Source organism: Pelodiscus sinensis, chromosome 1 (assembly GCF_049634645.1).
Source record: "Pelodiscus sinensis isolate JC-2024 chromosome 1, ASM4963464v1, whole genome shotgun sequence".
In the NCBI taxonomy this organism is placed as follows: domain Eukaryota; kingdom Metazoa; phylum Chordata; order Testudines; family Trionychidae; genus Pelodiscus; species Pelodiscus sinensis.
Window position 1 is genome coordinate 64,176,345 of NC_134711.1, and position 27,856 is coordinate 64,204,200.

At 39.0% G+C, this 27,856-nt stretch overlaps 1 protein-coding gene across 1 annotated transcript in view; it reads left to right on the forward strand.

Moving 5' to 3' along the window:
- Positions 1-27,856, forward strand: part of MYRFL (myelin regulatory factor like) — a 54,297-nt gene that overhangs the window by 14,551 nt on the left and 11,890 nt on the right. The window contains exons 6-19 of the mRNA XM_006121596.4: positions 2,129-2,279; positions 7,577-7,772; positions 9,095-9,171; positions 11,244-11,354; positions 13,115-13,205; positions 17,252-17,452; positions 17,836-17,944; positions 19,759-19,868; positions 22,712-22,875; positions 23,553-23,616; positions 25,377-25,462; positions 26,118-26,189; positions 26,275-26,321; positions 26,427-26,588. Coding sequence (XP_006121658.3) covers positions 2,129-2,279; positions 7,577-7,772; positions 9,095-9,171; positions 11,244-11,354; positions 13,115-13,205; positions 17,252-17,452; positions 17,836-17,944; positions 19,759-19,868; positions 22,712-22,875; positions 23,553-23,616; positions 25,377-25,462; positions 26,118-26,189; positions 26,275-26,321; positions 26,427-26,588 — 1,641 coding nt within the window. The remainder of the gene's footprint in view (positions 1-2,128; positions 2,280-7,576; positions 7,773-9,094; positions 9,172-11,243; positions 11,355-13,114; positions 13,206-17,251; positions 17,453-17,835; positions 17,945-19,758; positions 19,869-22,711; positions 22,876-23,552; positions 23,617-25,376; positions 25,463-26,117; positions 26,190-26,274; positions 26,322-26,426; positions 26,589-27,856) is intronic.

The following is a 27,856-nucleotide window of genomic DNA, read 5'->3' on the forward strand; positions in this document are numbered from 1 at the left end:
TATTAAGAAGAAAATGCTGAGTCTATAATATTCCATATACAGGCAGTCCCCGAGTTACGTCAATCCGACTTAAGTCGGACCCCTAGTTACGAACCGTGGGGGGGCCCGCTAGTGCGGGGTGCCTCCCCCACTGTTGTCGCCTCCGGCGGCGTGGGGGATGCTTCCCCCCAGCAGACCAGGGAGACGTGGAGCTAGCGCCCCGCCCCCAGCAGACCAGGGAGACGCAGAGCAGCTTTTCTCGCCGACGCCTGGGGTAGAGCAGCTGGGGGGCTTCCGGGTTGGTCCCACAGCACCGAGTTGTGGCGCTACTGAACCAACCCAGCAGCACCCCAGCTGCTCTGTCCCACGCATCCAGATTCAGCCACTGTTGAAACTGATCAGCGGCTGATTCAAGGAAGCCCGGGGCAGAGCAGCTCTGCCTCGGGCTTCCTGTAGTCAGCCGCTGGTCAGTTTCAGCAGCGGCTGACTTGGGAACACCTGGGGCAGAGCAGCTGGGATGCTGCCGGGTTGGTCCAATAGCGCCGAGGAGTGGTGCTGCAGGACCAATCCAGCAGCACCCCAGCTGCTCTGCCCCAGGCGTGTCCGATTCAGCCACTGCTGGTCAGTTTCAACAGCGGCTGAATCTGGACGCCAGTTCCGACTTACATACAAATTCAACTTAAGAACAAACCTACAGTTCCTATCTTGTACGTAACCCGGGGACTGCCTGTATAACAAAAGGTTGCATGAGACTGAATAGTTAGTTCACAATGAACAATTTATCTGATTAATTAAAGCCTTTTTTTCTGTTGGCATATCGTCAGTGAGAAACTTGTGAACTGTGACACATTGTGTACATTTCCCAGACCTGAAGAAGAGCTCTGGATAGCGTGAAATCTTGTTTCTCTCTCCAACACAAATTTAATCCAATAAAAAATATTGCCTCAGCCTCTTTGTCTTTCTAATATCCTGGGACTGAAATGACTACAACATCTCTACAGAGTGAGAAGCCTGTCACTCCTTCAGACTAACAAGTTATTTGAAAGTATTAGATGGATTTTTGTAGGTTTTTAAAAAATCAAATAGCATATGGATTGTCCAGAAACCTTTCTTTGAGTATCTGTGATTTAAGCTGTGTTGGTAAATTGTGATTGGTTAGATGGGTCACATGGTATTGCCACCGTCCCTCACGGAATGGATAAACGTGCAGTTGGTTATGGATGCTTGCCTCATGAATGTGAAGTGTTGGGGTTTAATAATGGTGATACAGCTTTGAAATTTGCTCTGTGCAAACATTTACATCAGTAAAACTCAGTGGCTTAACATTAGTGGACTGTGAACATGCAAGGGGCTCAAACATGGCAGAAGGAAATTAGTTTAAAAATCAAAATGAGTAACCAGAGAAGTTGTTTGTAGTATTCACATTGCTGTCTGTCAGAAACACAGTTACTGCAGCTAGGGGTTCTGGGCTGCAATTATTTCAACAGTGCTGTACTCAGCCTCAAGCCATGTAAGGATTCTTAGATTTCTTGCTTACTGTTGTGTAGTGTATTTTCCCACACTGCACTCCATTTGTTTGTCTCCTATATGAAATGCTCCTTCAGCCTTTATGACGTGTAGTATCTCAAGCATCACCACTGACCCTAGCTACTTCAAGCTGTTGTAATCAGTATTGTGGGATGTTTCTCATTATAAAGCATTAAACAGTGTTCAGCCAATCAGGCTCAACATTGCTTTTTTGATTATAGAACTAAATACTTGTTCATTTGGATTGGTGGGTTGTTTTATTTTAAGCTTATTACATGTGGGAGAAGGGAATTGATAATTCTGGTATTTCTTCTTTCTTTGCTAGATCTCATCACAAAATAATTGTTTCAAAAATTAAAGCGTTTAGCTGACAAATGATTTTTTTGCCATGTAAAAGGGGAGAGGGGTTGGTAGAGGAATTAAAAAGCAATATTAACTAAGTGGTACCTTGCAGAGCATGAAAAGTAAAACAAAAACAAATGCTCTGTGACAATAAAATAAGGCAGGAAATATTTTTGGAATAGCTACAAAGGTAGCCAACATTTTTATTTGCTGGTTTTCTGCAGTGTTACTAGCTAGCTTGGTATGTAGCAAATAAGCTGTCGATTTTGTCTCTTCACAGTGACAGCGAAGGACTGTGCCACTGAAATGCAGGACTATGACAGTGACGGACAGAACATAGCTGCTGTGGACAAATGTTATCAGGCGCTAACGTGGCAGCCATACCAAACTTCTCACTGGAGCAGCTTATTTAACTATAATTATGAAAAGCTGTAAGCACAAATGTTTGCACTTGGATTTATTTTTGTTTGTTTGCATTAAGCTGCTGAAATCCATGGTACATTGAAACTGGAGGAGGCAAAATGTGACAGAGAGATGTGAGGATGAAGTTGCAGAGAGATCTGATAACCAAATTTTAAGGAATTGCTGGATTTTCATGCCAAGCATTCTGGTATTAAAAAAACAAACAAACAACAAAACCCACAGCAGATGGTCTCTCAATCAGGAGACTCAGGCATGAGAACACTTCCAAGCTAACTTACATCTATTTGATTTTTTTCTCCTTTTGGCAAAACAGATGGGAACAATGATAGAGATGCAGCCGTGTTAGTCTGGTCTAGCTGAAACAAAAGACAGAACTATGTAGCACTTTAAAGACTAACAAGATGGTTTATTAGGTGATGAGCTTTCGTGGGCCAGACCCACTTCCTCAGATCAATATGTGGAAGAAAATCGGCACAACCATATATACCAAAGTGATACAATCAAAAAAATGAATGTGTGATTGTATCACTTTGGTATATATGGTTGTGCCGATTTTCTTCCACATATTGATCTGAGGAAGTGGGTCTGGTCCGCAAAAGCTCATCACCTAATAAACCATCTTGTTAGTCTTTAAAGTGCTACATAGTTCTGTCTTTGTTTCAGATGGGAACAAGTAACTATTGTACATTCTGCACATCACCCTCCCATGGCTTATAAAGGCCTCTTGTCATTGCTGCTTAGGCTATACAGTGTAATACAACAGTGTCCTTGCCTTAGAGGTTTGCCTATACAGACACACAGTTGTGAAATAGAACTTATGCAGCAGCAATAACAAAAGAGGGGAAAAAAAATCTCCTCAAAATCAACACACTACCTTGGAAAAGATCACTCCAAGTTCAATCCACCTTTCCATCACACAGTTTTCTATGCTTAATATTTTTTAACAGAGATCTTCCATGTTGGCTTGTTTATCCCATAGAGCTGAAGTAAGAAATTACTCACTGTGAGCAGTAGAGAAGCCTTTTCAGTTATAGGGTTAATTTGTACTTTCCTCCACATTCTTCTGACCCTCAATATTTAAACAAACAAACAAACAAAAAACACCACCACCACTCAGCAAAAAGAACACTTTCCAAAAAAGGCTAATTCGTGTGCATCATGTTCAGATCTGAACATTAATGTCTCCCATTTATGCATAGACAATACTGGAGCAGCAGAATGAGGTGATTTTAGTATTTGTTTTGGTCGTCCCCCCATCCCCTCCAACCCACCTCTAAAAAGACTTTCTTCCGGGTGAGCCAATAGTTCAATGTCTCTGCTTTTCAAATCTTTATGTCTTTGCTGGGAAAGTCAGCAAGCTTCCCAGCCAGCTTAGAGAGGTGATTGTGTCCTGGATACCTCTCCATGAGGAAGTGGCCTGCCTCCTCCAATATACTGCACAACAACTTTTGGTCAATGGCTACATTTCAGCTGTCAATTAGAGGTGACAGAATACAGAGCCTATGAGCAATTGAATCCTCCTTTTGTTCAAAACTTAAATCTGATGTTCTTTTTTTCGTGCATTGTATCAAAGAACGGATTCTATGAGATTGCCATAAAAGTACCTCAATAGATAAATTATGACCATTATTTGGGAAATGGCTTTGAGTACCATTGTATGATGCATTGTAGTTATGATCATAGTACAGAATTTCTCTACTTGATTATATTATCTCCTATGTGTGTCAAAAGAACATTACTGCTAAGTCTAAGTCTGCTAAGTCATTTCTTCCTTTTTAGAATGCTGTAATTTTGTTTCTAAGAAAAAATATCGTTTTCTTTTTAATCTTTAGTGTTTTCATTGTCACAGTGTAAACCGGAGGGGAGGGAGAGGAATTCCATTCTGAAGCCTGTTGTCTCAAGTGCCAGTCTGTTCTAGTTATAAAAGCTAAGAGGAGATGAAACTAAAATTCTAGATTTGAAAATTTCTCATTTCTGGGAAAGTTTAAATCTGATCTGTGTGGCTTAGTCCTGTTTCAATATAAAAACTTCTCAAATTTCTGCAAACTCTTAAGTTATGGATTAAAATTTTCAAAAGTAATGGCTGATTTTTGGGGGGGCCCGGTTTTACCATATCTCGTTAAACTCGTTAAAAGGGCCCAAGTTTTTGAGAGTGGATACTTAGCACTTTCAGAAAAGCAGGCTCCTTTATGGTATCTCAATTTGGACACCCAAAATTGTTAGTTATTTCTGAAAATTCTGGCTATTGAGTGTTTTTTCAGCCTTCTGCAGTCAGAACATAAATACTAATTAAAATCAGGCATGTGCAAACACTTAGGCATGTTCTTAATGTTATACGCATTAGAAGTCACATTAAGATCAATGGAGCTATTTGTATGCATAAATGTAAACACGTGCATGCATTTTTCTAGGATCATGGCCAATGTATATTTATGAGAAATCAGTCCTGACTGCTGCAACCTAGTTCATGTAATCTTAAAATCTTATGTTCTGTGAAATTAATATTTTGATTCTTCTTTACCATCATTATGAAGCTGCCTGTGGAAACTTTACATCAAGAAAATGAGAATAAATGTATTTGTAATTCCTAGCTACAAGTACAAAAATTAGAAGGGGGAAAAAGTAATTCAGTATTTATTTAGGAGAAACAGAATTATGTATTTATTTTTTAAAAGTCCTACTCTGTTTATTTTATGTTTTACACACTTTAAACATTTAAATCCATAGGTTAAACTCTCCCCCACTTGCCCTGTATCTATTTAATTTTCTGCTGCTGCTAACAGATTTATCTATAGCTACATTTTAAAGAGATGTGTAAAGCACGGTTAATCAGTGCAGAAGAAATGGCTTCATACCATGATTGGCTGCTTTCATAGAACACTTGTAGGGCATGATCCTCTCATATTTTATGGACATGATTATCCTTTTAATGTGAGCAGCCTTACTGACATCAGTTGGACCATATGTGCACAAATGTTTGGACCCTGAAGGGTCCAATCCTGCAACACCGCTGACCAGAGAACTGATATTGATTTCAGTGGCACCTTCTTGTGTGAAGAGTTTGAAGGATTGGGGCTCTCAGTCTGTGATTTAACTCTGTGGATCAAATTACACCTGCCCCTATAGGAGTAGGAAGAAAGGCATGAGAGAGCTTTTCTCTTCTCTTCCCATACACCTTGGGCTGCAGCATAGAGTCCACACACTAAGTCTCTTCAGGAATTTGCATATCTTCTTCCAATCGCATATTCGAAAGATGATCTTTCGAAAATGAAAGTAGTCTAGATGCATTTTTTTCGAAAAATACCCCTTTTCAAAAAAAACCTGCTATGCGAGGTTTACACAGTTCTTTAAAAAAATGGTTTTTCTCCAAAAGCCCCTGCACCTAGACTACTTTCATTTTTGAAAATGCGATCAGAAGAAGATATGCAAATTCCCACAGAATTTGCATATCCTCTTTCGAAAGTTTAGTGTCGTTTAGACGTACCCTCCCAGTGTTATGAAAGAAACAGACTCCTCCCCTCCTCTCCTGTATTCTAGGAGAGTTGCACTGAAGAAGCACTGTCAACATCAGAGATAGATAAGTGAAGCATGCTGTTGTCTCATTCCGGCACACCAGTGGTCTGCTTCCTTCCCAGCTGCACCATGGCTCAGACTCATAAGAAACATAACTGAGCCCTAGATGGTCTAGTTAGATTAGCTAAGTAAAGGAAAAAGCGGAGAACACTCCCAGAGAAGCTCCTTGTAAAATCAGTCCTAGATTTTGTTTCTTAATTGCTTTATGCAGATGTACAGTGGGTAAGAATCCAAACATGACAGTACTCTTCAGAATAACCTTCAACCCAAATCATTCCTCTTGGGACAGGCAGCACTGTATGTCTCTTTCTTGACCCACATGTCTGCATTTAAGCAAATGTTCAGAAACTGCTTTTAAATCATCAGTTTATAAATTGGCATTGCCCTTACAGAGAAGAAATCTCTAGATTTATATAGAGACGTAAGGAGTTTCTTCAGCGATGATGCTTTTAACACCTGACCTACTCATTATTATGATCATCATTAAAAATAAGTGAATTCAGAAGCAATATGGTAGTTTATGAAGTCTATTTAGCTTTGCTCTCTTTGCCAAAAATCATGATTTAAAGTTTGTTCAAAAATAATTTTGTCTTTATAAATCTTTTGTAAAATCTTTATACTAAATCCTTCCAACTTACAAGGATAAATGAATAGATTAGTCTTGAGAAGCTGTCATTAAGGGCTATGCTACTGAGGGATTCCATATTGGAATTTGATCATTATAATCAAATCCCTCATTAATGAGGAAAAACGAGGAGTCTTATGGAATCTTAAAGATGAATTGATTTAATAGGACATACCTTTTTGTGGGTAAAATCCACTTCATCAGATGTGTTGAGGTTTACAAAGGCATGGGTATATATAAGGACAACAAAAGAAAGAGGGTACTAGTGTAAATTAGGTTAATCAAGTCAGGGTGTAAGGGGTTCATCTGCCTCTACTAATGTGATCTATGCCATTTAATACCAGTGCCCCTCTGCCAACCAGACAGTCTCTATGCTAAAGGATAAATGGACACAAATCATACATCAGGAATGGTAACATTCATAAACCTGTAGGAGAACACTTTAACCTTCCTGGACATTCAACAATGTATTTAAAGGTAGCCATTCTTCTACAAAAGATTTTCAAAACCCAATTATAAAGGGAGACAAAATAAGATTCCATTACTTTGTAGATGAAGAACATCATTCAAAAACAGTGCTTTAAAACAGTGATCGTTCATTCTAGAATGCATATGTTGTATGTTTATCCTGATTAAAACCTTGCTCCACCTCAACAGCTACTGAGGAAGTGATTGGCTATAATAATTCTGGAACAAAGCAAGAAGTGAACATGACTCATTTGCACATCACTGAACACAATGCATTTTCAGCTCAGTTACTTATAGTAGTGCTTTTTGAGCTCTGAGAATAAATTGCTGTAATTTGGGGAGTGCTTTTTATATGATTTGTAAGCAAGAATTGTGTAAGCTTCCCCCACTCTTAACCTCCATATGAGTAAGGTGCCAGAGTGGAATTATAAGTCAATTTTTAAAGAATTCCCTATTCTTGTCCTGTGACGATAAAAGCAGTACATATATAGATCCATTGCTTGAGATTGTATATATTCCCACTTAGATTTCATTAGTAGGAATCAAATTTATTTAACTTTATCCAAAGGAACATAAACATCATTTGTCACTGAATGTATGGTTGCTTACTGCTGCTGCTTTTTACTCTTGTTTCCATAGCCCTGATGTAGGATACCACATTGTCACAGACAAAGGATTTAATTTTTCAGCAACAGATGATGCTTTTGTATGCCAGAAGAAGAACCATTTCCAGATCTCAGTCCATATTAGTGTTGTTGGGAATCCAAAATATGTCAAAACTCACCTGGGATTGAAACCCATTGAAAAGTTTTACTTGAAAACTTTTGGAATTAAGGTAAGTCTCCCAGTGCTTTTAATTCTACTTCATTATAAGTACATGATTATCAACAGAGCCAGAGGAATAGAGCAAAAAACCTTTGTCATCCTAATAAAAACATAATTCATGTAATTACTGATCATGCTTTTTGTTAGTTTTTTGATGAATGATAGAATGAGCAACATTTTTGTTCATTGGGATGTGTGCAAATAGTAAGATTTTTGTGCATCCTTGTGCAGTTGTATGATGAAGGGCATAAAATTTGCACCGCTATCATGTTGACACAGATTTCCCTCCTATTAAAGATTGTCATCCAATCAGAAAATGCAGGTGGGACTATGTGACTTAGGTGGTCAATCACATATCATGAATACGGAATAATTGAAACAAGTACACTGTAGTTTACAGAAGTGGTAAAAATCTAATTTTATTCCCATACAATCCACAAAAAGAGAAAGGCTAACAAGCCATGCTGAGTTTCAGAATGACCTAATCAGGCTTACTGTATATGTAAACAGTGTAGGGTGGTAAGAGAAGGTTCGTGGTTTGGATGTGGAATGATAGTTTAAATGGGGATTTCTGCAAAGCAGAAGTGGAAGTCATCTTAGGCATCTGCCGTAATTCAGGATCTATGAAATTTAACTAAACTCTCTCCAGCCAGTAAAAAGTGGGACCCAAAATTTCATCTTTCATCCTCTGATGCCTTTTGTGTGTAGCAATGCTTTTATATTCAACTTCCTCTCCATCAGAAAGATTAGCTCTAGGTTTTATTTACCAGAAAAGGGTAGTGGCTTGAAATATTTGTATAGGTATTTTTACAGCATTGTTAAGAACTTTGCTTTGCTTCATGTTCTTAGAATTCTAATGCATAGTTAACAGGTGGAACTTCATCACGGGGTATTGAAAAAAAGCTTGACATGTATATACATGTCTAAAAATAACTTCTGGAATTCCCTAGTTAGTATAAATATTCCTAAAAGATCTCCACACTCATGCTACAGGACATAAATTAACCTTTAACAACTTGGGATCAGGAAGAAACTTTCCCCTTGACATATTATAGCGTAATTGTCCATGATGGAGGCTTTGCACTTTCTTTTGAAATGTCAGTTATGTACTAGTGAAACACTGCTCTGAACAGGTGGCAATTCCTATGTTGCTATATGTGGTTTCACAGCAATTGAGAGAGAGTTTGGTTTCTAGCTAATTTGCATATTGACTCTGGCTCTATTTTCATTACAACCCTTTATGTTTATTTATGAAAAAATTAACATTTTCAAAGATTAACCTGTCATGCTTTCAGACTTGTATTTGAAACATGTATTGCCCTTTAATTATAGGTGGATGCCCCAAATCAGATAATCGCCATTGAACAGTCTCAGTCGGATCGAAGCAAAAAATCTTTCAATCCTGTTAAGTAAGAAATTATTTTTTTGGCTTTTTTTTTTTTTTGCTAGACGATGTTTGCTAGAGAATTCCTTGAATTTTAACAACATATATGTCTTTATTGCAGCAGGTGTCAATGATTGTACAGATGTGCACATTCCATATCATCAACCTGTCCAACAAAAAGCAGAGAGACCCTGAGACTTTTAATTTATATGCTGAACTCCCCAACTCTGAGAGCTCAATAAGAACAACAGTGCTTAAATGAAACCCTGGCAGCAGGGCTCCAGTAGAACCCCAAAACACTAGAGAACCAGTAGCAGAAAAGAGGGCAATGGAGTTGATTCAGAAATATAGGGCACAGATGGCTGTGAAAGCTCCAGGGCTCTGAAAGGTCTGCATGTTCCAAGCACTCAGAACTGCCTGTCCCATCTGACGTACAGGGGGATGGTTAAGAAAAAGGGCTAGGGGAAGTGTGCGTGTCGAACCCTAAGTTCTAATGTGGAGGAAGTTCTGCAAGGATTTCCTTTCCTCTGGCTTCCTCCTGTATGTCCAGTTGTTATTTGTTTAATTTTATTTTTTTAGAATAATGAAAGGCAGAAAAATCTGGTTCCATAATATTAATCTAATGTGTAGGCCTAGTGAATACACAATCTGCTTTATTTTTCAGTTTAGATCCTATTGTCTGCGTTTGCTCAAAATTTTTCTCTGTCAGATGGATCACTAAACATTTGTATGTACATTTTGAATAAGTAAAAATAAAATACAAATCCTGTTTAATGGTAGAAGCAAAATATAATGTACAGCAAAACTAAACAAAAAATTCTATAGAAAATATTGCCCAGGGATCAGTCTGATTATATCACATGCACCTTAGTAGGTTGATGTCTGTTAAACACTCCTCTTTTGTTATTAACGTAAATATTTAATACTCAACAATTTTATCCTGTTTGCTTGTGGGGTTAGAAATTTTGATTAAAACAACTCTTTCACCCATTGGTGAGATTTATAGGTAAATTCTTACCAATTTTCTACATAGAAAGAAACATTGGATTAAAAACATTTTGTAAGTACAACATGTCAAGAGAAAAGCAGCAAAATTCCATAATATAGAAGAACTCTGTGTAGCTCAAAAGCTTCTGTCTCTTATCAACAGACATTGGTTCAGTACAAGATATTACATCACCCATTTTGTGTGTCTAATATCCTGGGACCTAAGTGGCTACTACAACACTGCATATCATATATGACCTAAGTGGCTACTACAACACTGCATATCATATATATATATATATATATATATAAATGACACAGAGAAAAATTGCCATCTTATGTTTCAGAAAAGGTTACGTATCCTATTCAAAAATCCACAGAAGTGAACTCTGAATTGGGAAGCAGGAACAGATTAGTCCTAAATCTTTTCTGCTGTGTTTTTTTTTTCTGGATACCAGGGTAAAAAATATCCTCAGGGAGTAACACTGATTTATACCAAATGAAAAGTGGATGGTTGAACTGTTTTTGTCTATGAAAAAGGAAAAAAGCTTTATCGGATAATCATTACATACCACAGTAGACACGGAAATATAAATTAGATATAGGTAAAAACAAACAGGAGAGAGGTTAAGGCTCGTTAATGTGTTACTGTAGCATTAATGACATGGTAGTGCCCTAAATTAGCAGCTAATTAATATGTCAGTGAGCCTACCATGTGTAGCTATGTATGGCTCTTGGTGCGGAGATAGAGTATATGAATGTTATGAAAAACCCAAATATTCCAACTCTTGTGTGGATGAGAGTATATGATTGAGTACATTCACCCCCTTATTTAACTTCCTGACAGGATGTTGTGATCTATTGGTTAATGGGAGGCTGACATGTTTTGGCAACTTATGTTGAAATGGCTCATATATGAAGAGTCACATTTTCTTCTTTTAAGTGGGGAGCATTCCACATGCACTGAGATGCCTTTGTGGTCATCTCAGTATATCAAATCAGAAGAGTGAAGCATATTAATGAACTTGAGGAAATCTACTAGAAAATTAGAAGTGGTCCAGGTGGAACATGGTTGTTTGCCCTTTAACTTGTTTCCTTTTTCTGTTTTAGACTTGATCTACCAGGAGACCAGGTAACCAAAGTGACACTGGGAAGATTACATTTCAGTGAAACAACAGCAAATAACATGAGAAAAAAAGGGAAGCCTAACCCTGACCAAAGGTATTGCAATGGGGGTGTCTGTAAAGGGAAAGTGATTTAGCTTACAATGAGGCAGATGCGCTGAAGTCAGTGAAAGCTGGTGTTGTCAATTCTCCTGATTTCATCTTGCGTTTTCTTTGGTGTCTTTCTGAAAGACCCAGCTCCTGAAACTTTAGAATTATGTGAGAGTTAATTTCATTCCTCCTCCCCGCTAAAAAAAAAAAAAAAGTGGCTCTAGTTCTCATGGTTGCAGCACAAAGCTGGAAAACATGACCCAGAATGTATCTTAATGTCTCAGAAACCAGAATGTAAATAAAAATAGAGAAACACACCCACATACACCCTTCTCTTATTTGTTTGTGGCCAAATTCCTGATTTTTTTTGGGGGGGGGGGGGCCTGTTGCATGATTTCCTGAATGGTTGGAGTGGGTGATACCAAAGTATTTCTATTGCCTTCAGTGAGCTTTGGATCCAAAGAACATTTAATAACCAGTGAATGAAACAGAGTAAGAAGAGTTAATTTTCTGTCCATAATGCAAAATAAGTTGTGTTTAAAATACAAGGTTTAAAATGCAATAACTATTATCGGTATGAATAATTTGGCCAGAGAAATAGTGTGATAGTCAGAGTTTAGATCCTAGAGGCTTTCCCTGCTGTTCACATTGGCCAGAACCCAGCCAATGGGAGCAGCGGGAGGCCGTGCCTGGGACACCGGGCCTGAGAATGGCTCAGGGCACAAAAGCAAGTAAGTGCCCCCCTTCCTCTCATGCCGAAACCACCACCCTCCCTCACACACTCCCTGCCCCACCAAGATCCTGCACCGACAACCTGCTCCTGTTCCCTCCTCCTTGACCAGACACCAACCCCACCCAACTCCTGCACCCTCTCTCCTGGCTAGACACCCGTCTCCACCTTGCTCCTGCACTTACCCTTGTTTTTGCACCCTGCCTCCTGGCCATATACTGCACCTTCCCTTGTTCTTGCCCCAGACACCCTACTCCCAGCCTGCTCCTGTACCCAGCCTCGACCCAAACCTCGCATCCTCACTCCCTCCTTCACCTCACCTCCCACCCAGATTCTGCACTCCCATCCCTATCAGCACTGTCTTCCACACTCAACCCCTCATTTTTGTCCCCACCCCAGAGTCTGAGGGGTCCACAAAATCAACTAACCCTAGAAGAGTAAATCTGGGCTATGGGAAGCCTGAACCTTAGTTCTCCCTTTTCCTCCCCCTCAGCTCATGGGGATAAAGTGCCAGAGGAGTAAGGTCTCTCTGTTGGGAGCCACATGAGTGAGGGTTGGGAGTTTTGGGAGGAGTTTTTTTGCTTTTCACTTGTGTGGTCCCCAACTGATTTTTATGTGTGGGTCAGTGGCCCCCATTCCAAAAAAGGTCCCCCATAAATAAATAAAACATTGGTCCCTTGCCATAAATAAAGAAAACATTGAAACCTTTTCTGTTGGACATCAATTAATATTTTACTTTATTTAAAATGAAGTTTGATGGACTAACATGAGAGAGTTAAAATGCTTAATCTGTGTAATAATTTAAATTAAATCATTCTCCCTAGTTGCAGCACTAGCAAAATGGCTCGAGCATAATTATGTAATTAATGGCGAGTTTCCATTAGCTACTGGTGATCCGCAGAAAGGTTTGCATTGAGCCATGTGGACCACAGAGCAGAAAGTTTGAGAATCATTGTCCTAAAGTTATAAGTACATTATGCCTGAGAGGAAATTTTTTCAGCTTCATTGTTAAATCATTGATATTAATTTCATATCAGATACTTCATGCTGGTGGTTGGACTACATGCTGTCAGTCAAGACCAATACTATTTATTGTCGGCACAAGTCTCTGAAAGGATCATTGTGAGGGTAGGTATAAGTTTATATTACTTTCGTTTGAACCATATTCATATTTTCTTTTCACAAGGGAACTTTCTGATAATTGTTGGGCAGTGTATATTTTATTGTTTGTAGCATTGATTGTATTATGTTTAGTTCCCATGGTGATTTAAGGATCTTAATATTTTGAGGGCTTATTGTAAGGCTATAAATATTTCTGTATATCTGTGTGTGCATGTGTGAAAGATGGACACATTTTGAGAGGTGCATATGGGGAGAGAGAAGACTTACAAGAATATGGGAAATTTTATAAAGCTCTTGGATTGTTTGTAGGCACCTGATAATTTTTGAATTAGTATGTGTGTATCACATTTAGGGAAAGGAGTTTAGATGAAGGGAGGTCTTTTGTGCTGTTCTTTTGAATACAATGTTTAGGGCAGAGCCAAATGGACCCAAATGTGTTTATTTTTATGCATGCAAGGAATCTCGCTAAATTGACTATCTGTGTGAGAAATGTTTACAGGATTGGGCCCAGGACAGTAGTCTCCCCATGATTTTTACAGTGCAGTTCTATTTTCTGAAAAGTAACTTAAAATGGCACTCTGAGTGCCCATACTTACCACCTCTTGATTATTTTTGTGCTCAGTTTACAAATACAGTAATAAGTTCTAACTTCTAGGCTGGCAAACTGTCTGAGCTTGTCTCATCACCCATGTCAAATATTCTGCAGGCCAATTTATGCCCTTTATGTCACCTTTATGACCCTTAAGTCATCCCATTGCTTTCAGCAAGCTTAGTGCTGGAACTTAGTAAACAAGCCTATGTCTACACTACAGCATTATTTTGGAGTAACTGATGTTATTCCAAAATAACAAAGAGCACGTCTACACAGCAAGCCGTTATTCTGAAATAATGGAGAGTTGGAGGACTTCTTATTCCAACTCCTGTAACCCTCATTTCACGAAGAGTGAGGGAAGTCGAAGGAAGAGTGTTCTTCCTTCGACTTCCTGCTGTGTAGACAATGCCAAAAGCTGAGTTAAGCTATTTTGACTTAAGCTACACAATTGAGTAGCTTAATTTGACTTTAGCCCTGCCGTATAGACGTACCTCAACTGTGCTGATGAAGTGCACAGTAAAATAGAGCCCACAGTCCATGTTGTTGTAATTGTGTTGACTCTGCAGGGTTAAAAGGAGTGAAAAACAGTAAACTTTTATTTTTCTCATTGTAGTAAAATATATTTGACTCTCACTACACAAACAAATACATATGCTAAATAAAAATAAGCTATTTTTAAAAAATTATCATTGGACTTCACTTTAAAGGAAAAGTTTGTATTTTTTGTAGAAATATTGTGTTGTTAAATAAGGTGAAATAGCACTAACACGTAGAACTGATAAATAATAGATTTTGCAATTCCCTAGCAATGCCAAGAAAACAACAACAAAAAGTGGTTTTGGTTCATCTGGAAATTATTTATTTTTAAACTGACACGGTCAGGTTCCACCTAGACCATCCCTGACAGGTGTTTGTCTAATCTGGAGATTCCATAACCTTCTTAGGCAGTTTATTCCAGTGCCTGGCTATCCTGACAGTTAGGAAGTTTTTTATCTCTACTGCAGCCTCCATTTTTAGTTTTCTGCTCCCAAGAATAACTCCCATGTCTCCCTCTACTACTGCTCATAGCTTTTCCAAGCACCAGCATCATGAAACTGATCTGAATCTTGGCAGTTTTACTATTGCCCAAATGATTTTGAACAGTAGCTGTAAAACTGACCGCAGTGCTATAATTTCACTTTGTTGCTGTAAAGCTGAGCTCTTGGAGCTTTTTACAGTTTCAGGAAGACAACTGCATGTTTGAATACAAGTCACATTTAGATCATTGACTTATGAACCATAAGGGCAAGTAAGTTACTTTTTGTTTTAAATGAAAGCTTATGTTCTGCAGAAGTCAATGATTTAGGCTCCCATACCCATTAGAGGAAGCACATCAGTTACTACTACTGAATGGAAGTAAAGTTTTTAGCATTTGTGCTCATGATACCAGTCAAATAAATAAATGATTGAATAGACAAAAGTAGAGGACTGAGAATTTAAACAGTGATCATACCAATAAATGGGACTATAGTGGTGTTCTGGTCTGATATGTTTGGAATGGAAGACGGGGTCATATATATATGACATCATTTACTGAAGTGTGGCAAAACTTCCTGAATGCATTGTGATAGGAAAAGCATAAACTCTGGTCTGCCATACTGCAGAATGAAAGAAGAAAGAACCACAAATGGAATAGTGGTTAGCAGGCATATCAGATCATGCTATAATTGTGATAAGTGCACAATTCTCCATATCACAGATTGTGTAGCTTGATGAAAACACAAGACCTCATAAAGGAAAGCTGAGTTTCTGTCATTGGTAGTTTGTTTAGCTCCACCTTTTTATGCTTGAATTCAGTGTTAATTGTTCATTTATAAAAAAGAATTAAACAAAAAAGGCATTAGGATTTTTGTTTATTAAGTTTCTTCCCTCTCATCATTTTCATTTGATGGCTCTAATGTTAAGTAATAGAGTTCAGACAAGGGGCAGTATTTTGTAGAATGTATGGGCATGCTTATTTAGGGATTCCTCACTGAAAATGACAGCTGACTTATCCTAAGAGTGCAAAATGTATTTGTATTAAAGATGGTCACTTCTCCAGGAACTGCTGGTTTTAATCCTTGCATGTCTCTGAACCTGTGCAAATATGTTTTGAATATGATGGAAATTTCCATGTCTCAGTTGATAAATGAAAGTGGAATTCTTCCAGTAGCTTTGATTTGTTGCAACTGCAGTTACAAAGTCAATTTAACTATATGCACTTTAGTCAGCAATATTATTATCCTTAAAAAATGAAAAGTTAAACCATTAGAAAATGTCATGGTTCTTTTCTTTTCCTGAGGCATCTTAATAAGGTTTAGGTTGTTCTAAGCACATAAAGATCTTGGGTTCAATAAACTGCTTAATTGCTGAGTTTTTGTTTCTGGAAATACGCTCAAGATGCTAAATGTGTTTGAAACTTAAAAGAAGGCTGAATCTCAGTCAAAAGACCCTTTGTCCTAAAAGACTGAAACAAACAAAGGGAAGAAGAAATTGGCACAATGTTTTTAGTAAAGTGTGGGGCTAGGACCCCATTGTGCTGAGTAATGGACAAACACACAACAAAAAGATAGTCCTTGCCCCACACAGCTTACAATAAAGAAGTGGTAATTGGCCACTTCAGGTAATAGAGTTGTAAGATAATTTTGTAAATACAAAAACTATTCCTAGGCAGCCACAATGTGGACACAATGTACCTTAAATTTGATTTAAAGTCCAGAGCGTATGCATGTTAGGAATGCAGTATGCATGTATTCAAGCCCTAACCCACCTCTTATCTGGCCAGTGTGAACCTCAGGGACAAAATACAAGGAGAGTCTCTGAAAATGGGTAAAAAATAAGAGAGAAATCTGTGTGTTCAATGGATTTCAAATAAAAATCTTTAGTGTGAGACGTGTTAAAATCTGCCCTTCTTTCTCTTATCCAATATCCAGTCTGTCCTTAGTGAGCTAGTGTAACCGCCACCAAGGCGGATTTGAACCTCGGAAGCTGACTATAGGAGCCTCTACCCTCTGAACTAAAAGCCAGCTGGCTCCTAGCCCATGTTGTAGAGGTCTCTTGATCTTAACTGTTGCAGTGGTCTAAGTGCCACTTGCAGTACTCACACTAGGTGTGTGGGTTACACTAGCAGGCCAGAAGACAGTTTGTTGGCAAATTAGAAGCGAGTCTGATTGCAAACCTGATAACATGAAAAGCTTTGAAGTTGACCATCTTTCTCAACATTATAGTAAAATATAATACAAGAAAAGGCTTTGTGGGCGCTGTACATGTTCTAGGTGGAAAACATTTGCTTAGAGGTTATCCATTTTGATGTGTCAAAAAAGTTCAAAAATGTAGTTTAAAGGTGGAAGATTTGTATGGCATTTCATATTCTTCTGGTAAATTGGATAAAGCAATAGTAAATCCTTGCTACTGTGTCTTTGACTGTAACAAATATTTTCAGGCATCTAACCCTGGGCAGTTTGAGAATGATACTGATGTGTTGTGGCAGCGAGGACATGTTCCGGAGACCATAGTCTGCCATGGTCGAGTAGGAATTAACACAGATGCACCAGATGAAGCACTGGTTGTCTGTGGAAATGTGAAAGTGATGGGGACAGTCATGCATCCATCTGACAGTCGAGCAAAACAGAATATCCAGGAGGTGAGTGCTGTGGAGTGTTTAGGGCATTTACATTTATACCACAGAATATGTATAAATTATCATTCTGACACACAGGGCATAGATGCTGTTACCCGAGACACATTGGAATGTTGGCCTTAGGAAAACGGATGCGCTGCCGTGCTTTGTAGAGCCATCTTATTTGAAATTGGGAGAACTTTGAACTTGGGTGCAGATGTGTGTCTATAAATGAAATGGTTTGACTCAAATGTAGCTGGGAATACAAGTTAAAATAACTGGTTAATGATGAATAAGGAGATGTTTGAAGGCAGCTGTGTCATCCTTCTCCATATGGTAATTAAACCCCTGACATGACTCTGATCTTTAATACTGGAACCTGTATGACCTGGTCTTTGTGCAATTAGGTTGATACAACGGAGCAGCTGAGAAGAATAGCGCAAATGAGGCTGGTTGAGTACGACTACAAGCCTGAATTTGCATCTGTAATGGGAATAAACAGTACCCATGAAACAGGTATTCAATCAACTCTTCTTCTGCTCTGTAGTCTGTCATTTTATATTTGCATGTTGCATCATAAAGATTAATTCCTTGGCATTGCAATCTCATTTTGAGGAGCCTAAGGGTCTCTGCGGTAAGTTTTTTGTTAAAATGGATGTGTATGAAAATATGTGGATATCTGACTGTGTCTTCATTTTAGTAGGTGCAATCAGCCGACATTTTCCATGATTGGTCTCAGCCTAAATATAATACTTTTTTAAAAAGCTTTAGCCAAATAGGTTCAACCATTTTTTGTATATTCAAGCATTGAAAATATTAATCCATATTATTATTTATCAGTATAACCATGGTGCCAAGGATCCTTCGTCATGGACCAGGATCTCATTGTGCTGCATGCTGCCTTAAACATGTGGGCTGAAAATTTGTGCTTAAAACAAAACAAAGACCTATTGAGACACAGCTTCTTTTGTAAATGTTGGGAGATGAAAGGGCCAAGACAGGTTGAATACCTTTGTCTTTTTTCCCTTTGTCTATAGATGATAAGTAACAGTCAGCATGGATTTGTTGAGAACAAATCATGTCAAACAAGCTCAGTAGCTTTCTTTGACAGGGTAACAAGATATGCGAGTGGATGGGAAGTGGTAGATGTGGCATATCTTGACTTCAGTAAGGTTTTTTGATATTGACTTGCATGATCTCATTAACACACTAGGGAAATACAACCTAGATCAGCAATGAGCAACCTAGGCTAGTGAGTGAGCCACAAGAATGGCCCTCCTTCACTTTAGGCTACATCTAGACTACAGGCTTCTTTCGGAAGAAACTTTTTTCAGAAGAGATCTTCCAGAAAAACTTCTTCCAAAAGACCACGTCCACACTGCAAAAGTGCATCGAAAAAGCGATCTGCTTCCTCAAAAGAGGGCGTCCAGATTGAATGGATGCTCTCTCACATGTAAGCTGTGATTGATATGGACGGAATGGCCACCAGGGCATCTGTGCTTTTTCCTCTTTCCTCTTCTTCTGAAATAACTCTCTCTTCACTATCCACACTTGCCTTTTTGCAAAAGAGCTCTTTTGCAAAAAGGCTTCTTCCTCATAGATTGAGGATTACCAATGCCGGAAAAACCCCTCTGTTCTTTCAATTTTCTTGCGAAGAACGTAATTGCAGTGTGGACGTTCAAGTTTTGTCGGCTGTTTTTCCAACAAAACTCTGTAGTGTGGACATACCCTTAGTGGGCTGCAAGATTGTCATAATCATGGTGGTCTCCTGGGATAGAGCAGTTTGCTAACTGTGCATACCTAGAATTTGCTGAGGAAACTTGCTGTCAGGGTGAGTAAGCACTGGAATAAATTACCTAAGGAGGTTGTGAAATCTCTGTCACTGGAGATTTTTTGTCAAGGTAGCAGGAGTAGCTCGAGGCCGGCTGCGGCAGCTGGCTGGAGGCGTGCCTCCACTGTCTGTTGGGGATTGCCCCAACTCCAAGCCTCCCACTCCCAGGTGCTCTTTAGTGCTCTTTACTCCCAATTCATATGGGACCATTTCTGTGTGTTCCCCCGAAAGTGCACAGTTTGCTGCATTCCTTACTCTGGCCGGGGAGTGCAGGGGCAGACAAACCTGGACTTGCCCCAGCCAGGAGACATGATCCCCTCTCCTCGGCCTGTGCTTGCTGGAGCTGCAGCAGCCATGGATAGGAACCTCACACCTGACCTCAAGCTGCTGTGGTGATAGAAGGCTGGGGTTGTCCTCTCTCCTCGGGCAGCCTGCATCCTGAACCCCACATCCCTTATGCCGGTTTCCCTTACACTAGTTTTCATTGTTTTGAAAACAGGAATAATTGCCCAGGAGCTGAAAGAGCTTTTACCTGCAGCTGTTAAAGAAGTTGGAGATGTTACCTGTGAAAATGGAGAAAAAGTAGAGAACTTCCTCATGGTTGATAAGGTATATTATTGGTTTACTGCCACTCAGATAGTGTTATAGTACTGGACATAGAGGTTTGCAACAGGTCCCATATGAAGAGAGATTTAAAAGACTTGGACTTTTCAGCCTAGAACAGATGAGACTAAGGGGGAGATATGAGAGAGGTCTATAAAATCATGATGGATGTGGAAAAAGTGAATAAGGAAAAGTTATTTACTTGTTCCCATAATATAAGAACTAGGGGTCACCAAATGAAATTAATAGATAGCAGGTTTAAAACAAACAAAAGGAAGTTTTTCTTCATGCAGCACACAGTCAACTTGTGGAACTCCTTGCCAGAGGAGGTTGTGAAGACTAAGACTTTAACAGGGTTAAAAAAAGAGCTAGATAAATTCATGGAGGTTAGGTCCATCAATGGCTATTAGTCAGAATGAGTATGAATGGTGTCTTTAGCCTCTGTTTGTCTGGAAATGGATGACTGGCGAGAGATCACGTGATGATTACCAGTTGTGTTCCCTCCTTCTGGGCATCTGGTATTGGCCACTGTTGGCAGACAGGATACTGGGCTAGCTGGACCTTTGGTCTGACCCAGTATGGCCATTCTTATGTTCTTATGACATGAAACACTTTTAGATTTGAAAAATTTCAGTAGCAAATTCAAGAATCAGCCCGGGGTCAGCCCCATAGGTTTTGGCATTCAGAACGAATTTGCTTTTTTCCCCCCTTTTGGGGGAATGGAAGCTGTGCACTTGAGCCATATTTTATTTTACTAGTCTAGCTATCAGACTTTATGAAGATCCTGGCTGTCTAGTAAATCAGTACCAATTAAACTGTTTGCTGGCCAACAAAAATTAATTTCCTTTACTTAATAATTTAGTAATATAGAGCAGAAATTTTTTTAGGGTCTTGAGGCAAAATACATTAGAACAGATAATATAGTTAAAGCCAGTCACAAGTAAATAGTTCTTTTGGATTCTTTAAATAATTGTCTGTTCGTTAATGGTAGTTGCGGCTGTCTGATTCAAAATTGCTACCTTCGGTTCTATGTAAGGAGACATCAAGAGGCCTATGTGGACAGTAAGGCCCTGATCCTTCATAATGTTGCATGCTTATGGAGCCCAGCCCATACGCTGGACCTAGTCAGTGGAGATCAACACAGGCACAGGAGTCCGCCCATATGGAGCTAATATTCAGGCAGGGCCTAATATACTTCCATCAATCAGGTATATTTTGGTCAGCCAAGGGCATTAAATCTCATCACACTGACTTGATTGCTGATTATTAAGCCTAAAAAATAAATAAGAAATTTCAGCTGGACCACATGTTTTGTTTTTGTCAGGATGAAAATATCAGTCTTTCAAATTTGAATTGATCCCCCATGTGCAAGAGGTTTTTTTTAATAAGAAAGGATTCCTATTGAATTCTCAGTGGAGTTGCATTTTAACTACTTATTAATAAACATACTAATAATTCAGTGTGTGACTTACCTTCTCCATCCTAGCTGTGGTACATGGTATTTTCAGTGAAAAAGATAAATCTCTGTGTATATTCCATTTCTGCCTGGCTTGAACACATTGGAGTAAGTCATCGCCCTTTGGCAAAAAATGGACAATTAGAAATGAGATTTGTAGATGGTGACATACATGCTGGGTACCAATGACTATGTGGGCCTCGTGCTGGGTGAAAATAGTTCAGATGAAATAAACTGGGTGTCAGAACTAGGGACCCTCTTTTCCATCTCTCTCTCATTCCCTTGGAAGTTCATGTTTGGTTCATGGGATTGGCATCTGAGCTAGTTAACCCATCCCAGAGCTATACAATCCAATGAATATGTAAATCCTTGAGACTGTTTTCAGTTGCAATGGTATAAATGAAATGTAGATGCCTGCCTTGACCCTTCTAGTACTTAACATTTCAGCACTGGGTTAATTAAAAACAGATTTTGGATTCTGGTCTGCGTAGTTCTTCAGTTCAGTCACTATCTTTCTTATACAAGTGCTTATTTCCAATTTACTGCAAATTGAAAATAAGCACTTTCTCAACAGTCAGCAATTCAGCAAAAGGATATTATAGTCCCAAGTGGCCTATCGTTTATTTTAAATTAGAAGATTTACCTGGTGTTGCTTGGTTCCTTAACTCAAATAAGTTTTGTTTTCTACATTTAAATCATTGTTCTGGGGTGGCTGGAGATGAGGGGTTCAGTATGCAGGCTGCCCCAGGGAGAAAAGACAACCCCAGCTCTCTCTCATTGCAGCACCTTGGGGCCAGGTGAGACACTCCTGTCCATGGCCAATGCAGCTGCAGCGGGCACAACTTGGGGTGGGGGGAGGAGGGGAGTGCATGATCCCCCAGCTGGGGAACAGACACACAGACAAACTCTCTGAAATATATAGTAGATAGCTGTCCCTTTCTCCACCATGATCCCTTCTGGTCCACTGGGATTATAGCTAGCTGGGTCCCCATCTCTGGCTCCTTGCTGACCCCTGTGGTCATTCTGCAATATAACCTCCTCCCACCAGACCTTTCCCTTTCCCTTTTATGAGAAACAGTCGAATTCCATGCACATCCCATTATCTTGGCACAACAAAACCCTGACCTTCCTTTTAGTTATAAGAGGAAGCTACAAACCAAATTTGGTGGTCTAAGCTCATGCCATTTAGGAGGAGTTCTTGAACAAACAGACTTGCAGATAGTTGGACAGATAGACAGACAGAAGATGCACATTTCTAAAATATATAGTAAGATTAACTTGTGTTTGCATCTTTAATGCTCAAACCATTTTTGGATGGGTAAATTCGGTAGACATACATGGTTGTCAAAGCTCATTGATTAATACAGTATGTTTTTTCTCCTTCACTCCTCAGGATCAGATCTTTATGGAGAATATTGGTGCAGTTAAGCAGCTCTGCAAACTAACTAACAACCTTGAAATCAGGATAGAAGAATTAGAAGTGTGGAATAGAAAGCTGGCCAGGCTCAAACGGATAAGCAGTTTAAATTCAACAGTCAGTGAAAAGAGCACATTCAGGTATCCCAGAGCTATCTGATGATTCTGATACAGGAAATGATGAAACAGCCTGTGTGATAAAAGTTGGAACTAAGTTAGTGTGGAGGCAGTTTTCTTCCACATTAGTCTATTGGGGGGTTCTTTTCATTTCCAGGTACTCTTATGTGGGAATTTTGTAACAATTTCTTAATTAAAATCATGCATAATAAATACAAAACTTTCATATTTCTTAAGTAACTTCTTTTTTCCCCAGAATTTAATATATGCATGTTTAAAAAACAGCAGTTCAGTAGCAATCACTTCAGGCAGCTCAGCAGTCTAATAAAATAAGGCCTGAATGACTCCAGTTATAGGGATGTAACAGCAATTTCCAAGTTACGGGAAATCCACAAAAACCTCTTTGATGAAGAAAATCTTCTTTACAACTTCTGCATGAAATTGATGAGCATTTCATATTTCTAAATCTCCCTTTCAAATTTTCTTTGAAAATAAATGCAGCATTTAATAGCTTTTACCTAAGCAAATTGACTAGCGCTGTTTCTTGTTGAAAAAGAAGCTATTGCTCCTCTGTTTTTTTTCTTTTAAAATTTTGCTATCCCAAAGGCATATAACATTAAAATTCTAATCAGAAAATATCCCTTTCCTTTTATTATTGCTAAAACACTTGAGTGGTAATGAGTTTTTTTTAAATTATACAGCAAATGTAGTCGAGCTGCTAGTCTTTTACCACCAAAAAAACCAGCCCCTGTACAGCACAGTAAGGTGAGTGAAATGTAATATATAAAGGGTGTGTTTGTGCATGCGAGAAGGAAAGGGATTGGGGGAGGGAGAGGGGAAGGGTTAGGCCTGGTCTACACTACAGAGTTAGGGTGATGTAAGGCAGCTTATATACTCCTAACTCTGTAAACATGCACACTAAAGTATATAGCTCATACCAATATCATTAGCCCACTATCTCCACAAAAGGTGTAGTACTTAAATTGATGTAGTTAGGTTGATGCAGGGTCAGCGTAGACACTGTGTTACTTATGTTAACTGTTGTTGCCTTTCAGAAACCATCTCGTAATGCCCAGCCCTGGCACTTAAATTGGTGCAAGTGCTCCTGATAAGGACGCACACTGCCAACAAAGGAGTGTAGTGTGAACATGTAAAACCAACTGAAATACTGCAGTGACTGTGCATTAGTGGTAGACTTCATTTTGTAGTAAGCTCTGCCCTTAAATGTAAATTCATTCTCTCTGGGGCACCCGGCATTTGCCACTGTTGAAAGACAGAATACGGGGCTAGATGGACTTTTGGTCTGATACAGTATGACTATTCTTAGGTTCTTAGATGCTATAAGATGTGGTGGAAATAGTTATATCCACTATATGTTAAACCCCGTTGAAATGCATTTTTTTCAGATTGCATGAAAAATTATATTCATGAATAGAATTACATGAAATCAGAATTCCACTTCCATGTTTGTTTAGTGCAATATGAATTGGTTGTAATCAGACCAAAGTGCAGCAGAGGAGCAAGAAAATAAATCTAACCAAAAGTATGTATGAATGTAACAAAACAATTGATAATTTTTGGGAAAAATGGCACCCCTTGAAAATCAGGAATAGTTCACTAGGGCAAGCAAGACATGAGGGAACTTCCTCTTGAGGCCTGAAATTTGTGGCTCTAATAAGGAAGAAGTCTGTCTGAAGTCTTGTAATACATCCTGACAATGTATTTGAGCCTTAGTTTATGCCTACTTACCATTTCTATATGGCTCAGGGGTTACACCTGTATTGTACTGTGTTTCCTCCTCCAGATTCCAAAACTATTGGGGTGGAAAAATTAGAACATGCAACAGGAAGTCTCAGATATAGCCCTGGGGAATCCCTCTGTAACAGCAGAGTTCACTGTATTCTGATACAGAAAAGAAACTTCCCTTGCACTGGCACTGAAAGGATTAAAATACATGGCTTGAACTACTTTCCTGCATTCTTCCCAAGCTGATACCTCTTGGTCCTGCCATTTCATATCACCTATCACTACTGTGGGTGCCACAATGTGCTCACAGGTGATGGGACAAAACATTCTGTATCCAGTAATGATAATCCTCAATCTCTCCATATTCTGAGACCATTTTTCCATTTATCTCAAGTGTGCTTTCTTTCTGTATTTATATCACATTCAGTCTAGTCCTGGGCACATACTGGAGGTTCCTGCTGCCTTAGATGTGGTCATCGCTAATTAATGTCATTGGTTTCAACAAAGGGATTTTGTAGGCATTTTCTCCAGAGATGAAGGTAGCAGCCAAAGATATTGGCATTTTCTGTGATTATTACCAATGCTAATCCTTTATTGGGACAACCATCTTTCCCGTTCTCCATCTTTTCATTTCCCTGAGCTAGTGACTTCTGTGATATACCTGCCACCAGTCCATCAGGAGCCATGGGACACCATTTTAGGCAAAATTAGCTTGATTAGTTATTTATCAACCAACAAATTACTGGCTATGTTATATCAACTGAGTGCTTTTTCTCTAGGTTTGTTTTTCCAAGGAAAAACAGTCATGGTCCAACAGAATTTTCCAGATCACTGTAATAGCTTTGGTTTCTGTAATGGCACTATGGTAAGAAATATATTAATCATACATTTTGTTTCTTCTTTTCTCCCTGTAAAATCAGATTCTGGTTGTCCATAAACAGAGGGTTGAAATAAACATTTTCAATTAGAATTTGAAACTTCTTGCAAGATCAGTTGTAAAAAATGCTTCCTCTTCCCTGCTAATACTGAGTGTATAGAATACACTCAATTTAGTAAGCTGATAATACATGTGACTGTCAGTGTGGCAAAATCAGCATATTTGTCTCTTGTATAAAGGTTGAACTTTCTGCTTTTTTATTCTAAAAGTATTCTGACTGTACAGTCCTAGAAAAGGGTCAAGAATATAAGAATATTATTACTGCAGTGTGCTCAGCCTATGCTGTAGTACTTTTGACAAGGGGAAGTTGAGCAGATGTTCTACTGCATTTATGAACGTACTGTTACCTTAAAAGTGATCTTCCCACATTACAACCCTTCATCCCATATTCTGAAAGGAACATATCAAAATGTGCAGGGTCTCTTATGCCAACTAAAAGCCTGATCTAAATTGAGTCAATGAGAACCTTTCCATTAATTTCAGTAGGCTTTGGAATAGGTTGTGCATGCTGTTTAGATCCTGTTAATACTGTGTGTGCATCAAGTGATGGGTATGAATCTACTGACTAATTATCTTTTCACAGTGCCATGGCAATATCCACTCTTTACATACTTAGCATAGAAGAGCAAGAGGTTAACCCAAGTCCCATTGTCAGGCAAGTAGTCCAATTATTAGAATTTCTGTTTCAATAAACAGCATTTGTAGATATTTTGTAACTAATCATCTTTCTTCTTCACCAGCAATGCTACAAGTTCCATTACACACCCTCTCTACACCACCACTGCAGGTACTGTATCTGTTACTCTTACATATGCTATGCCTGCAATTTCTGTGCTGCTGCAAAAAGTCAAGAGACAAACAGCACAACTGAGGAGTTCGTTGTTCTTTGCAGCGCTCAGTGACAGCACAGCTTCCTCAGCTATGACACCCAGCATTCCAATCCCCGAAGTGAATTTCTGTGACATCTTGCCTTGTGACAAGACCTATTGCTGTCCAATTCATCAAACACATGGGAAAAACCTGAGATATCAGTCAATGACCGCAAAGGAGGAAAGTAAGTTGAAACGTGAATTCTTATTACAATTATTCTTGTACATTTTTTTTGAGATTTCAAAATCAATGTCCTGTCCTATCTTAAGATGAATTGTGATTAGCTCATTTGAAAATCCTACTGGATGACCTAATTGCAGGGGAGCTGACAGCCTTTGCTCCTGGAAGGGGTGGAGGCCTCAAGTGGAAGGGGTTGGGCTAGGTGCAGCCAGTCCTCTGTACTATCCGGAATCCCCCTCCTCCCCCGTCCCCCCCAGCTCTCAGAGCAGTGTGGAGCACCTGCCTCAATGCTCCAGCACCAATTTAAAGGTAACAGGGCTCTAGCACCACCGCTGCTACTGCAGCAGTGGCTGGGAGCCCTAGGCCCCACGGCAACTGCCCTGTTTGCCCCTCTCCGTCAGTGGACTTGTCTGTCTGCATCTTTAGGCGCTAATCTATAACATCAAACTGAGAACACTTCTTACTAGCCAGTTATACTTAGTTAATGTCCCAAAGTGAAGCTGAGAGCAGTTTCACTTTTAAAAGTTCATCAGATACTTTTGACAAAGAATTACCAGCATGTGGTGGTGAGAGTGAAGTAACTCACTGATACAGAACTGATACGGTTCCAATGTGATATTTTTCCCAGGGCATGGATAGTAATTTCACTGCCACAAAAGTGAAATGTAAAGTAATAAAAACAAAAGAGTTTACTCCACAGACAGAGTTTCCCATGAGCTCTCATCTCAGAGCTGGGATTCTGAGACACTGAGCTGTACAATGAAGTAATGCTTGGTACTAAAATAGATTTCTACTATATATAAGCAATAAAGCCTGGAAGGATAGGTAGCAAGAAAAAGTGGCATTTGGTAGCTGCTGACGCTGTAACATGTAAACAAGGCCTTAACCTGGCAAAGTTTGAAGACTTGATTTTCTCTTTACTTCCAGACCTTAAAATCATCAACACTTAAAAGAGAATGTTGGTACTTTTAAACCAAACATTCATTCTCCTTTCTTCCCCTTTTGCTGATCTGAAACTTATTTGTCTTAGTGATTGGCTAAAAAAGAAGTAGGACTGAGTGGACTTGTAAGCCATTAAATTTTCCTTTTTTTATTTTTGACTGCAATTATATTAAAAAAATCTACATTTGTAAATTGCTCTTTCATGATTTCGAAACTGCAATACAGAACTTGTTTGAGAGGAATTGAAAAAACTAATTCTTTTGTTTCTTTTTACAGTACAAATATTTGCAATAAAAATAATATAAAATGAGCATTGTATGCTCTTTGTTC